Consider the following 15,373-nt stretch of genomic DNA (forward strand, 5'->3'; position numbering starts at 1 on the left):
ATTTTGAATCTATCATTGATAAAATCCATACATGTTTACCCGATTCTTCACTGTCATCAACAACCAAACTTTCCGAACATGTAGCGTGTGGTTTCAGCTATGTTGTTGTAGGACCCGATGGTATTTATATTTTGTACTGTTTTTAAAAAATATCTTCGCTACAAAGAATATTCAATTTATAGGAAAACCGCATCCGCCCGTGACTTATAGAGGAACTGACGCTACTGATGTTTTTCTTGAAAGTTTGTTGATGGAACGGGAGTACATCACCGAATTATTAAAGAAAAACGTTCCGATGGTTTTGACACCAGTCGAAGAAGAATCGGTTCGCAACGCCATTCATTGTTACGTGTGTGGAGATCTTCTCACGCAGAGCGATCCGGGAGTTAGAGACCATTGTCATTATTCCGGTATATTACACTTTTATCGGTGGTTTTTATTATCAGAAAGCTAACGTCTAATTACAATTTTTAGGGCGTTTTCGCGGAGTGGCCCACAATTCGTGTAATTTAAAGCTAAGAGTTGGAAAGTTTACACCCGTCGTCATGCACAATTTATCACGGTACGTAATTTATTTTCCTTTCTACTATCGACGAAATTATAACTAAATTATATTTATTTTCAAATTGTAGATATGACGCCAATCTTATTATGCAGAGGATTGGGTTGATGAAGGAACATAAAATTTCCTGCATTCCATCAACCACCGAAACTTATATAAGTTTCACTATAGGTCGTCTCCGTTTCATCGATTCACTTCGTTTCATGCCAGCTTCCCTCGAAACTCTAATTAATAACTTAGCTATGGGGGGGGTCGGATAAATTTCCTATTTTAAACTCTTTCTATCCTTCGCATCAAGTCCCGTATTTACTTAAAAAATTAACCTATCCTTACGACTACATGAGCAGCGTGGCAAAGTTTGAGGAGACACTTCCTCCCAGAGAAGCATTTTTCAACTCTCTCACTGACGAACACATATCAGATGAAAGTTACGAATCAGTCCGACAAGTGTGGAATACTTTCAACGTAAAAAATCTAGGTATTTCGCCAGAAATCTTTAATGGAAAGAAATAATGTTACTAACGAAAATTTTCTTGACAGGTGAACTACACGATTTGTACGTTCAAGCGGATACCCTCCAGCTCGCTGACGTCTTCGAAAGTTTCCGCGCCATGTGTGTAGCATACTATGGCCTGGATTGCGCGCACGCGTACACCGGACCAGGATTCGCCTGGGAATCTGCGCTTCACATGACCAAAGTGAAGTTGGAGTTACTCCTCGATATTGACATGCACTTATTTATTGAGCGCGGTATTCGAGGAGGGGTTTCGATGATTAGCCACAGATTCGCCAAGGCGAATAATAAATACATACCCGAAACTTACGACCCCGAGCAGCCGAGTAATTTTATAATGTACTTCGACATGAACAATTTGTACGGGTCGTCGATGGTCGGCTACCTACCCACTAGTAAGTTCGCTTGGGTACCTGTAAAAGACCTCCTCGATTACACTAATTTACACGTGCTTACTTTATCGGACGAGTAATCCTATGGTTTCATTTTGGAGGTTGATTTAGAGTATCCTGCTGAATTGCATCAAGAACACAATTGCTACCCCCTTGCGCCCGAATCTCGCGCAATAACCACCGATTTATTTTCTTCATATTATAAACTGATGCTTAAACAATTGAACCTTTCCACAAAAGACACTCTTTCTAAGCTTGTACCTAATCTATTCAACAAGCAACGTTACGTAGTTCACTATCGTAATTTAAAATACTACGTTTCGAAGGGGATGAAACTTACTAAAGTTCACAGGATACTCTCGTTTGACCAAAGTCCTTGGCTTCGTCCCTTCATCGAGTTCAATACGGAGAAAAGAAAACTTGCCAAAAACAACTTTGAACGGGAATTTTTCAAGTTGCTCAATAATAGCACTTTTGGTATATTAAATATAAATTTAAATAATAATCAATACTAATCTCATTTTCTCTAATACTAGGTAAGACCATGGAAAATCTCCGTAATCGTATAGACTTTCATCTCGTGCAAACACCTGAGCGGGCCATCAAGAAAGCGTCTTCTCCGGCATTTGAAAAGTTCACTATTTTCCACAACGAACTCGTAGGCATTCAAATGAAGAGGAAGTCGCTTACTTTGAATAGACCTATTTATACCGGCTTCTCCATTTTGGATCTATCCAAACTTTCCATGTATGAGTTTCATTACGAGTACATGCGGAAGAATTTCGGGGGTAAAGCGCGACTCCTTTTCACAGATACTGACAGCCTCACGTATGACATACAATCCGAGGATGTCTACGCGGACTTACAGAAGTCCTCCCACCTCTTCGATTTCTCAGGATATCCCGTTAATCATCCTCTTCACAATGAATCAAATAAAAAAGTGATTGGGAAGATGAAAGACGAGATGGAAGGAGTTCCGATTCGCGAGTTTTGCGGTTTACGCCCGAAAATGTATAGTATCCTTTCGGAGAAGGGGGAGAAAAAAACCGCGAAGGGTGTTTGCAAGAGAGTCGTCAAAAAAAGTATCCGCCACTCGAGCTACCGCAATTGTCTTTTTCGGAATCAAATTACGAGCAACTGTATGATGCGAATTGTGAGTCAGAGACATCAACTCTTTACCATTTCCCAAAACAAAATGTCTCTAAATCCTTGTGATAATAAAAGATACATTTTGGGTAACGGTATTCAAACTCTATCCTATGGACATCACTGGATCGACAAGATAAAAAAGGTGTGACTGAATTCGTAAAATACGTATATAACTAATAGAACATTATGTATATGACTAAAAGAGCATTATGTATATAACTAAAAGAACATTATGTATATGACTAAAAGAACATTATGTATATGACTAAAAGAATATTTAGAGTATTTTGATTTATTTTCACAAATATTATTCTAAAAATGTTAAATATTTTCAACTGGAAATGATCTGTGAATTTACTTTAACAAAAAAGTTTATGAACTAGTGTTTTTGCAATTTGTTTTGAATATTGGTAAATTAAAAAAAAACATTTAAAAGTTATTCAATATTTATTGAATAGTTTGAATACACAAATTCTTTAATCATCTTATCATTATCATTTTTTTGTTTAGAAAATATTGTCACAATATCAAACATTTTTACACCCCGACATCGATTAATAGCAAAATACACGCAAAAGCCTCCACAAGTCCTACTAAGATTTCCTTGTAGTTGTAACGAATTAAAAGTAACAGTTTTACTATTTCTTTCGACAAAGTCATTAAAGCGAAACATATCGGGGGCGTTCCCGAAAGAATCGAAGAATTCTGTAGCGCTGTTATTTTTCGAGAAATAGAGTACAACCCAATGTTCTCCGGACGTTTCTGAAGTAGCCGTGTTCACAATATAAAGAGAGGGGAAAGTCTTCACGTATTTGGGTAATTGATCCGCAGCCATAACTCCCCGAAATAGGTTTTTGGTGGACTTATCGTTTTCCATAATTCTAGTTAGTTGTAACGTATCCATTCTAGTTCAAAAGCACGGTTCTGTTTTTATCAATTTCAATCAAACTCTGGAATTCCGCGTACACAATTACAGCAATCGTTTCGGCTAAAGCTGATGCGAATTTTATCTCGAGCCTCAAATTTCCGTTTTTAACTAAATGGAAATGGGCGGCGTTGCTCATCAAATCAGCCGTCAAATCGTAGACGAAAAGGCAGTTCCCACCAACGTAATCTTCGCGACTTATTTGGTTTCCCTCGTCAATGTTCCACTGACCCGTTTGTAGAAATAAATTGGCGTAAGCCTGGATGTAGCTATTCTCCGCGAAATTAGGAGTGAGAGGGCGATGGGGTACGCTGTTTCCGTCCACAAACAATCCAATGTGGTTTAAATTAAAGTGCTGGAAATTATATGGTGATAATTTTAAGTCACCTAGAAAAGCCGTTTGACTAACCATCCCAATCACGACTTTATTGGGAATCTGGCCGGTAAATAAATGATCCTGCACTACACTCATGTTCCCCTGGGGGATCGAAAATGAAGTGCATTCGGTGCGAGTGATGGGGTATTTAGCTCTAGCCACTTGTAATACTTTCGCGTGAGATAATGGTATTTCTGGAATTAATTTAACTTTTCTCAGATAAAGCGAAGCTGATTTGATTTCCAATTGACATTTCACATCGGAGTGTAAACAAAAATCGGTGTTCGGTTTACCAAAAACAAATTTTAAATCCACCAAGTTTAGAAGATATCGAGGTTGTTGACAAACATCTAAATGGAGGACGCCGATCATATCGATAATTCCCTTTTGAGCAAATTCAGCTCTTTTCAAGAAACCTTCGTTTTTGGTAAAGTCGTTAAACTCACCCGCCGTGTCGCGATAGAATAAGGAGCTGGTCAGATGACTCGTTTTAGCCGAGTCACCAAAAGTTAGCATGGTTTGAATCATACTTTTATACGGGTAATTTTTAGCCGAAGGAGTAACGGATTTTTCTTTTAAAAATAGATGCACTTCGGGAAAGAGACTGTGTAAAAATAAATTGACCGGCGCCACATTATCAGCTGGTGTAGTTACCACTCCACCCGCACCGATCACGGCGGCTTTGGGGAGAGATCCATTTTGTTTTTTCACTTCCACCTGAACGTGTAGGAGAGTCTGCGACAAGTCTACGTAGGATTCTGAATTGCCACTAATGCAAAACGTTAACGCCGAATTGTTGGTAATACTGGAAATGGGATTGTATTCGACCCATTCGCCACCGATAATCCCCGTCTGCGATAACGGAACTTGAAAAAGGTCCAATTCCGAATTCACACACCCGCTTGAATGTGGATGTAACAGTGCCATAATAACGCTTTATGAAAATATATCGGAGTAAGAAGGGCACGATGTTTTCCTCCTCTTGGCTTTACGTCGAGTGATTTTGCGCGGTCGGGAGCGTTTCTTTTTAAGTCCAGATCCCGTCATTTGCTTAACCACTTCCGCGGCTGAAATTAAGGTTTCTTTGCCAGCGCTTTTGGATCTAGTTGCGAGTGCCTTTTTGATTGGAATACCGCTAGCAACGTCCGTGACGACTTTCGCTCCAGTATCGAGGAATTTTCTTCCTAAGAACTGGGCTCCACGCTTGAAAAGGGGCATGGCACTGCGAAAAGCTGAAGCTAGTATATTGCCTAATCCATATCCTCTTTGAACACCCACACCTCGATAAACAGGAATTGATCCATAGCCAGCCTGATTCAAATAGTCGTTCTCGTAATCGCTTACGGCGGGATTATACTGCGAGTGTCTCATGATGTTGGTCGTTCGTTATGCTTTACTAAAATGAACGCGACTCGTTCTCGCACGTGTTGTTATAGGGTGAGCCAGGCCCTCCATGGTCTGAAATGTAGAGTAACGTGCACCTTTCCACGTTCGAATCGCACGGGGTTCCCCAAGTCGTCCATAATATTAATTTCGATAATTTGAATATTTGAACCCACGACTGGTAAATAATGTGGTTTAGTGAATATCGAGTCTATAGTTTCACCGTCTTTCCCTTTAACGCTAATAATTCTTAGGAGAGGTACGTTCCTGTCCCCGACGATCGTACTTTCAACGATATCGGAATAAACAAACAACGAATGTAATCCCACGTCCATATCTACGGTATATGGAGCTATCGTCGATTCCCTAATTTCAAGTTCTTGTACTTGCTGAATCGAAAACCCCAACATAACCGCTATATCAGGAGGGATTTTACAATAAAAACTCTTAGCAATGTGAACCGAAACTCGTTTCAGATGTTTTATGTATTTAAACTCAACATTTTTACCCTCAAATTTTAACATTTCAAGTAAATCTTCGATTGTAGAGAAATTTGCTTTGGGTATAATAGCTAGTTTTTCTTCCGTAAAACCTTCCGACATGATATCATCCGTCCAAACTTGGACTACCCGCTCTTCTTTGATATTGTTCCACGTTCTAGGATAACTTATTTCCGCTAACCCTACTTCGTAAGGTCCATTCAGCTGAACATTTTCCGGAAGGTAAGCTCTGAATTTGCTCAAAGTATTATCGGGAAAGTAATTCAGCGAAGAATCGGATGGTAGAGTGATGTAGAAACTCATTCTAAGTCTACTTCTTGAACCCAACTGTCAAATTGCGGTCCGTACCCCTTCCAGCGTACGAGTAACTCGACTGAATTATCTGATTTGCGTCGCCGCCTGAGCACTTTTTCAATTTTAAAAGCACAAGTCTCGAGATCTTTTCCGACTTTTTGTACTTCTTCCTTGTAAAACACTCCCAAAATGGGTTCCGAATCCAAAGCCTCCAGTTTATATACCGCCGGTTGCCTCGGTATCCGCTTAATCACTCGAAACAATTCTTCGGAAAAATTTGGGATATATCCTTTCTCAAAGATACCCTTGTTTTTGCTAATTCTTACAATATCACCAATTTCGAAATCATAGGTCACTGGCGGACTGAAATCAATACCTCCGTATAGAGTTTTCCAAATTATTTTCGAATTTTCTGACGTTACTTCGACGGGCTTACATTTAATTGAACGGTGATAGCTGTTATTGTACGCGGTAACTAAATCTTGGAGCGTATCGACGTATTTATTTGTATTTTTGCCAGTGAAATATCGATACATTCTTGATTTAAACGATCGAATAAAGCGTTCGACGATACTGGCCTTAACTTCAGAATTCGTCGCGAAAAATTCTATTCCCCGTGATTTTAACTCCAATTGAACGGCTTTACAAACAAACTCATTCCCGTGATCACTCTGTAGGCGTTTTGGTCGTCTTTCACCATCTAGTATGTTTTTCAGAGCATTCACTATGGTAGCCCCTTTCTTATCTTTCACCAGCTCAACGAAAGCGAATTTGCTAAATACGTCAATACAAGCGAGTATGTAACGATATCCCTTATTTTGTTTCGATAGTTTCTGCAGGTCAATTAAATCAGCTTGCCATTGTTCGTCAATACCGTAAACTATTGTCTTATTTCTTTCGTACCGCCGCTTTACATTTTTGTGTAACGTATACGTATCTTGGTTCTGTAAAAAATTTTTAACCTCATTCAATGATACGTTGAATCCCTTTTCTCGGGCTGAACGATACAATCCTCGAAGGCCAACGTAACCGCCAGAGTCTGCTACGTCGTAGTATATATTTCTAAGTCTATCCATAGTTGGTAAAATTTCCCGGTGTGGGTACCGTGTAGTACCATAATAGGAATTCAGATAATTCCATTATTACGAATATAAATATTATTATGACAGCGGTTAAAATTTTCGGATTTTTGGAATAAGAATCCACTAATCTGGACGTCACACCCACAGCTACAGTTTCAGTACAACCATCCATCCTGAGAAAAAAAAATTGAAATAAATACTCGTTAACTTACGTTAAAGGTTTTATTGATAAATACAGTCAAATCGTCACCCACTGTTGCGGTCTGGGTGGAGTCGCGAGATAAGATAATGATTTTAACAAATTTAACCTCGCGGGATTCTTGATAAATTTTTTTGGTACATTATTATTTTGCAAAGTTTCGTAAAAATTATTAATTCCCGTAGGATCGACATTTGATTTGGTTTTTCTAACCGCGTCGTAAATTAAATCTATAACGTTCGATCCCGAAACGACCCGCCCCCCAATTTCCATTTCGCCTAATTCGTTCCACGAAATATATCGCAATGTCCAATTGTACAAAGATATCGCGTCGGTGAGCAGACTTGGTGGTATAGATGTGGCAATTTCTTCGTACCAGGTTTTTTTTGATTGCTGTTGTTTTTCAACTGGTTTCTGATTAGAACTTAAGTGTCGCTGCAAAGTTTGATTATAAAATGATAATTTTTCGGATTGGGACATATTGGGGTTCTCGAGAATGGCTTTCATTTCCTTATCCAAAGTGGGTATTTCCGGTTCCAGAACAACTTCTTCTAGAGTAGCGTTTTTCATACGACGTAAGGCGTCTTCGGAAACTAAAATCATTTTGCGGGCCATTTTTACTTATTAATAGCGCGGTTTATCGCCGCGCCGGCGACTGAGCTCACGATTGAAAGAAGCGGAGCTAATAAAAGCGGGAGAAATCCCCCCTTCTGCACTAGAATCTGTTTTCTTTTAGCGAGAGGAATTTTACGACATAGATGGTGTATCACTTTACGATGTTTCTTCAACCGACTCTTTTGCTCATCTGTAAGTTGAACGTTCCCACGAAGTACATTTATACAGCATTCGACCAACGATAAAATAGCGTCTCGATTTGCTAGCTTGACGATAGCTTTTCTCTGTTTCACGTTACAAGTGCTCAAATATTTCAAAAAGTTTAAGTTTTTACAAACTCGTTTTGAAGTTCGTACGCTCATTTTGGAACAAAAATCGCGGCTTCTTCTCCCGGTATGATTCCCGTTCGCAGCCGATATTCATCTGAAGTGTTTGGTTTTAAATCGATGAATAAATAGCCGTACGGTTTCATCACGGCTTGACGGAAAGCGTCCACGACGAATTTGGTATTTGACGGAGAAATTTGTTTAGCAATATTTAGTACGCTGGAAACGTCTCTAGCGGAACGGAAGATGACGAGGTACTGCGAATTCAGATTGAGAGTTCTAACCTCTTTCCCGTGATAAAACAAATTTTGCATTAAAATCAGTACCGACGTGTTTCGATGATGCGAACCTCGGATGAATAAATTGGTCACGTCTTTGTTATTAGCTATTTCGCATAATAGGTCATCGAGAATGACAAAATTTCTAATCATTGGATTCAAAGTTCCTGGGTCCAACAATCCTTCGTGAAACTCGACTGTTGGATTATGCTCCAATACTGAATTAAATAATTTCTGTTGGTACTCTGTATAACACCAAATTATTCGTTGGGGTGGGGGAGATATGCAAGAGTCATTATGTTTGATTAATTTCGCGATAAAGTGAGATTTTCCAGACTGCGTGGGTCCTGACACGAGCCCCGTGAAAGGATGTATCATGATAGGATTCATGTTTGTAAATGAGATAAGAAATAATAAGCGTGGTTTTTAATACGATTCTTTTTATTGATATTTTTTTTAACAATCTACCGTCTTATGTAACATATTCTTCAAATTACACATAATAAAAGACAAAATATTATCCCGAAAATCCTCGCTTAAAAATGTGTTAAGTTTTGAGATTATTTCCGAATAACTTATTTTTGCCATGGCGTCAAACAAGTACGCATCTAAACGGGAATTCCAATCTATCATTAAACAGTCATGCTCATCTTGCGAAAGATGATCAACTTCACAACCACTGCACTGCTTATTAATATAATCGGTAACTTTGTTTAGTACAGTTTCTTTAATATCGTTGAAGACGCGTTTGACTTCGTTATGGTAGATCATCACTTCACCGTATTTTTCCATCAACGTCTTCCAGGGATACCGCGTCAGAGTGAATCCACGCTTGGTCAGGTAGTGCTTGCCGTAATTGGTCCCAGTGCCAAGAACGATTTCCCTGACGTCCACTACTCTACGGTCTTGAAAAATGCACAGTTCTACCCGTCTCGTTTCCGATCCTTCGAAGAACCACGTTGAGGGTGGGATAGAATCGTCTTCCAAGAATGAAGTTATTTCCTCGTTCGCTCTCCACAATTGCTTGAATTGACTTTCAGTCAGCGCTATGCCAACGCCTCCTTCTAGGGTTCCGATGTAGATATTACAGTCCGGGGTTACCAACACTCCTTTCGTGGTAGAAACCGGAAAAACCTTACTGCTATTCCTGAAAATTTTATATTTGTTAAACAGAATCTCGGTATTAAGATCATGTTTTATACATACATTTTATCAGTATTCCAAGACGTCATAGACTAGCAATTACAAATTGAGAATGAAGTTTTGTGGGAAAATAAAACTCCTTATATAGTACTCGTCGTTTTTTTTTAACTTAGTTCCTATATTGCGCGATACATCGTTTTATTCATTATCATTTACGTTAATTTAAGTCTATTTCGTTCGTAGCAAATATTCTCCCTTTTCTCCGAAAGATATTATAATCGTCGTAATATCGCTACCCTCACCGTAGATTCATGCCCCGTACCGACTAAACACGTGTATAAACAAACCGCTTCGTTCTGGCGCGGATGAAAAGCTTGACCTTGTTTTATAGCGGACCTCTATTTCGCTTCCTTATTACGCCCCGTCAATAAATCTCCGGCTGGCTCCGATGGTCCCTTCGCGTTTTCGACGGACGCTCTCGTATTCTCGATGCTGACCCGTACTTTGTTCATGAATTATACCCCATGCCATACCCTATTGGGTATTTCGTTAATCCCCGCGTAAACTCCCACCCCGTACCGAGGAAACGCGCGTATAAACAAGCCGCTCCTTTCTGGCGCGGTTGAAATCCGAGACCTCACTCTCTTCCGGGTCTCTCTCCCCTACCTTGTCACGAAACTCAGCTTCCTCCTCGAACGATATTACACCCCGTCAACAAGACTCTGACCGGCTTCGATTCTCACTTCACGTTTTCATCGGTCTCTCTCGTATTCTCGATGCCGGCAAATCTGGCCACATCGAGCCGATGCGGTTTCGAGGGAGATACCGGCACCCCGCGCTAACCCTATGGAAAATATTGGCACCCCGTTATAACCCTATGGGAATTTTGCACCCCGTGGCTCTAAACTCTCACTTTTACACTACTGAGGTACAACTAAATCTGGCTGACGCGGGACCAATTTATTTCAATAAGGAAACTTTATCAATTTTATCGATCGTTTTACCGTGGCGGCTTCTTTCTCTGGTGGTGGTCATTATATGGCAATTGAATTTTTGGGCGAATCTGACGCGAAATTGAAATGTATGATTTATCGTAACAAACAAACCTTTGAAGTTGTTTAAAACAATTTTATTCTGTCAACACGATCCTTTTTAACACAAGTTACAGTGAGTTAGCTAATAATTATTTATTTTCAACCATATAACTTTACAAAATATAGATGGCACTACCGCCTAATCATAAAGATAAATTTCGTAGTCTTCTCAGAACAGGTCCCGCGTAACCATGGCAACCGAAATCGTGATTGTAATTCTAGCAATATTTTTCCCAATTCAATGGATTCAGGTGGAGTCGGAGAAATGAGGTTGAAGATCTATAATTCAACACAAAAAATAATTGCTTATGTGGCTGGGAAGATGCATTGCTTCTTAAAACACTGGTTTTCATGATTACAAAACAAAAAGTAACAGGATTTTATTACCTAGACGCCAATCAAATAATCTATTGTCCTACGGCAAAACGGACATTGGTTTTTTGTTTGAAGCATAGAAAAGCACCCGTAACATGCTTTATGGCTACATGGTATTGCTCTAGTGCTGGCAATATTGTCATAGCATATATTGCACTCTTCAGATTCGTTTTGATCATTCTAAAACCAAAAGGTTTAATACATTTTGAATATTGCCGTACAATAATTATTTTTTAAAAAACGTCAAAAAAAACTTGGCAAAAACAGATCTACGTCCCTATATAGTCTACGCTTTCCATTCCCTATCGTTGCGGGGTTTTCCGCGGTCGAAAACGGTGTCCGGATGGGTCCTTGGAGGCCATGGCGAACGTTGATGAATTGCCGGGGCCTTACGGTGGTTGACTGTCCTGGCAGCGCTGAAGCGGAATTTTGAAAAAACGTAAAAAAAAACTTGGCAAAAACAGATCTACGTCCCTAGTTTACGCTTTCCATTCACTATCGTTGCGGCGTTTGCCGCGGTCGAAAACGGTGTCCGGATGGGTCCTTGGAGGCCATGGCGAACTTTAATGAACTGCCGGGGCCTTACGGTGGTTGACTGTCCTGGCAGCGCTGTATGTCACTGAAAAAAACTTTTATTTTTGGGTGTTATAGCACAAAAACGCATGTTTTCTATAAGATTTTTTCTAAAAGTTTGTCCCCTAAAATGGCACCACTGAGAAGGCATAGGAATGAAGCCTCGAGAGATTCAGGTGGAGTCGGAGAAATGAGGTTGAAGATCTATAATTCAACATAAAAAATAATTGCTTATGTGGCTGGGAAGATGCATTGCTTCTTAAAACACTGGTTTTTTATGATTACAAAACAAAAAGTAACAGGATTTTATTACCTAGACGCCAATCAAATAATCTATTGTCCTACGGCAAAACGGACATTGGTTTTTTGTTTGAAGCATAGAAAAGCACCTGTAACATGCTTTATGGCTACATGGTATTGCTCTAGTGCTGGCAATATTGTCATAGCATATATTGCACTCTTCAGATTCGTTTTGATCGTTCTAAAACCAAAAGGTTTAATACATTTTGAATATTTCCGTACAATATTTATTTTTTTACTTGTTCTTCAAGAAGAACATTCTGAATTAGTGCTGCAACAGGTTCTTCCTCAGAATGATCAGCTTCAATTGGCATTAGGCCGTCGTAAAGATCGTAATCTCTTAACATGCCTTCAACTGATTCAAGAACGCTCATTTATAATATATGTCAATGAAAAGTTTTTAGGCACACAAATTCAAGTTTACGCTTACCATTCACTATCGTTGCGGCGTTTGTTGCGATCGAAGACGGTGTCCGGATGGGTCCTTGGAGGCCATGGCGGGCGTCGATGATCTGCCGGGGCCTTACCGTGGTTGACGGTCCTGGCAGCGCTGTGGCGGAAATTTAAAAATACGTCAAAAAAAACTTGGCAAAAACAAACCTACGTCCCTAGTTTACGCTTACCATTCACTATCGTTGCGGCGTTTGTCGCGGTCGAAGACGGTGGCTGGTTGGGTCCTTGGAGGCCATGGCGGACGCCGACGATCTGCCGGGGCCTTACGGTGGTTGACTGTCCTGGCAGCGCTGTGGCGGAATTTTGAATATATGTCAATGAAAAAACTTTGCAAAAACAGATCTACGTCCCTAGTTTACGCTTACCATTAACCATTCCAAGAACCGCTGGAGCGTAGGCGGCGTCTTTTCGTGGAGCTTCGACCAGCTCCAATCTCATTCCGAGGGGTGAATTTGGATCGCGCACTACCCTCATGCGCACCGTCTCAATAGCAGCTGCAACTGCTGCTGCTGCTGCTGGTAGTTGTGGTGGTGGTGGTGATGGTGGTAGTAGTTGTTGGGCTACTACCAGAGGCGCCACTGGTGAAGACGTTTGTGGAAGCGTTGGTGGAGACTGTCCTGGAGACGGGGGTGGAGATGGTTGTTGCGACGGTCGTGGAGACCGTGGAGAAGCTGGTGGAGACTGTCGTGGAGATGGTGGTGGAAACGGTGGTGGAGATGGAGGTGGTTGGTTGCCTGGAATTTTCGGGTCTCCGAAATCTTGGTCATCTTCGTCATTCTCAGGGCTTATAAAGTGCTTTGCTCGCTCTAAGAATTGAACGATGTCGATTTGTTCGCTCTGAAATTCTTCGGTAAGAGCTCGTATTCGGCTACCAAAATTGTTACAGTTTGTATAATTGACACCCTTTAAAAGCAGAATTAAGTCAAAATATTGCTTACTTATCATTTTGTACGTAACGCTTATTACGTGTCGATCGAATTTTCATCCCTTCAAGAGCGGCGGAGTGGTCTCGTCTTTGAGAGTCTTCCGTTAATTGGAGATGATCTAAAGAACAGAAAATTACTGGTTAATATTAAGAACCGACAATATGGTTTTAATTTATACCAATGTATTTCCAAATTCCAATATTTTGATAGTTCACTAATCTGTTAAATCTTGAATTCCACGATTCATTATCATTATTGGTCCTCCTCAGTAAGTTCCAGACAGATATAACCGCCGGCGTTACAACTCTAATCCAGTAGTCTTGGACATACTAAGCAAGTCCATTTAATGCTGCAAACTTAGTGTTGGGTAGCTAAATAAATAATTACGTTATTGTAGCCGTTATACTCATTACTATTATATTACGAAAAGTCGAATAATTTATCTACGCACATAGGCCATTGCTGCCATTCTAAATCTAATGATATCCAATCCTTCCTGAATCCGTGCTGCTGGTAAGAGAGGAAGCGCCATAATCATTTTCAATGCGTCTCTAGCTGGTCCGTTAACTTTGTAGATATTTATCAAATGCACGGTTTGGATTTTTCGATATATAGCCTAATTTATTTTACAAAAATGGATGTTTTAAATTTACTACACAAATTACTGCGACATCAATGTAAAATGTATAAGGTGCTTTTATTTACCTGCGCAAAGTGGAATCAGCACCCATTCATTTGGGCGGCGGGAAAATGACGCCTGAGACTGTTTTGAAGGCCTAATTCATAATCAGTCATTATTTCGGTCGGACATAGTGCAGGAAACTCTTGTGAAACGTACTGGAAGAGCTCGTTGTACGCCTGCTGTGATTTTACAGTCATCAGCGCGTAAACGGCTGAGAAAACCTGCACCAATTTAAAGTTCCTATTGTCAGTACTTCTGCTAAAATAAGTAAAATATAACTTACATAGTTTGTACGGTTGGCTGCCAAATGAATCACAACTAACTGTTTGAAGAGTTTTGGAACTTTAAATGTGCCGTCTACAAACATTAACGTTGCTTCTGGCATCACATTGTCCGCCATGTACTGAGACACAAAAACCAGAGTGTGAAAAAGGGGTAGCATCACTCTGAAAAATGGGTTCCCACAAGAATCTCTAGAAAAGTGTTTAGCTATGCCTCTTGGACCCATATTTTCTGCAGCACCCTGAACGCTGTTGGGATTCACCGGAAATCTTTCCCGTGCTGCTCTACCCATCATGCTTTTCATGTTGGTATAAGTCACGTCGGTGACGTCATGTCTAAATATCAAATATACCGTTGTCATTTTTAAATCGTCTTTACAAAACTGTCTGATTTTCGGAAGAAAATTATTTACTTACTCCATACGAAGGCGGTCGAAAACTGTCTTCTGAGACGAGGCGAAACTTGAGGCTGCTAAAGTCCGTAATTTACCTTTGAACTCCATTTTCTTGGTTCTTCTTGCTGGTGGGTTGTGATTGTGTCCGTGGTTATTACACATCTCCAAACGCTCAGCACCCGGTCGCAAAACTTCAGTTTGTTTGCACTTTAATACGGTGTTAGTTTGGAAATAACACCGAAAGTAAATGGAGCCATTGGCCTTTTTTATTTCTTAAATACAAATAACCATCCTGCTTAAACAAGCGACTGCCTTCTTGTTCACCTGTAATAATTTCCATGACTATTCTGGAAAGCAAAATCTCGTTGGAAAAGATTTTCAAGACGTGTATAATACAATTTATTTGCGGAACAAGTGGACAACGTTCGGTTTTATTCTGGAGGGCTGACGCGCTGTCCCTCTAGCAACTGGCTAACCACTCGAATTGTTGGGGGAGGTGGGCGTTTTTTATTTCAGAGCTAACAGTGAAGTTTACCTATTTCGCGCAAATTGGCTA

The 15,373-nt window shown here is 40.2% G+C and overlaps 3 protein-coding genes and 1 long non-coding RNA gene across 4 annotated transcripts; 2 read left to right on the top strand and 2 right to left on the bottom strand.

Moving 5' to 3' along the window:
• The first annotated feature begins 820 nt into the window (after positions 1-820).
• LOC149941414 (uncharacterized) lies at positions 821-1,548 on the top strand. The gene is made up of 2 exons (XM_090179467.1): positions 821-1,040; positions 1,103-1,548. The coding sequence occupies exons 1-2, from the start codon at positions 902-904 to the stop codon at positions 1,546-1,548; spliced, it is 585 nt and encodes a 194-aa protein (XP_090035593.1). The 5' UTR covers positions 821-901.
• A 9-nt stretch (positions 1,549-1,557) lies between these two features.
• Positions 1,558-2,893, top strand: LOC149941415 (uncharacterized). Its single transcript, XM_090178787.1, has 2 exons — positions 1,558-1,945; positions 2,005-2,893. Exons 1-2 carry the CDS (start codon positions 1,678-1,680, stop codon positions 2,763-2,765), a joined length of 1,029 nt encoding a protein of 342 aa, XP_090034913.1. The 5' UTR covers positions 1,558-1,677; the 3' UTR covers positions 2,766-2,893.
• A 629-nt stretch (positions 2,894-3,522) lies between these two features.
• Positions 3,523-4,845, bottom strand: LOC149941416 (uncharacterized protein F54H12.2-like). Its single transcript, XM_090179468.1, has one exon. It carries the CDS (start codon positions 4,843-4,845, stop codon positions 3,523-3,525), a length of 1,323 nt encoding a protein of 440 aa, XP_090035594.1.
• Positions 4,846-12,144: 7,299 nt separating this feature from the next.
• Positions 12,145-13,002, bottom strand: LOC149941417 (uncharacterized). Its single transcript, XR_016481321.1, has 3 exons — positions 12,899-13,002; positions 12,704-12,823; positions 12,145-12,261 (listed from the first exon to the last, which is right to left on the bottom strand). It is a non-coding gene; the product is annotated as an uncharacterized LOC149941417 (long non-coding RNA).
• Between the last annotated feature and the right edge of the window lie 2,371 nt (positions 13,003-15,373).

The sequence above is a fragment of the Leiobunum rupestre genome, chromosome 6, assembly GCF_980474605.1.
Source record: "Leiobunum rupestre chromosome 6, qqLeiRupe1.1.hap1, whole genome shotgun sequence".
Lineage (NCBI taxonomy): Eukaryota > Metazoa > Arthropoda > Arachnida > Opiliones > Sclerosomatidae > Leiobunum > Leiobunum rupestre.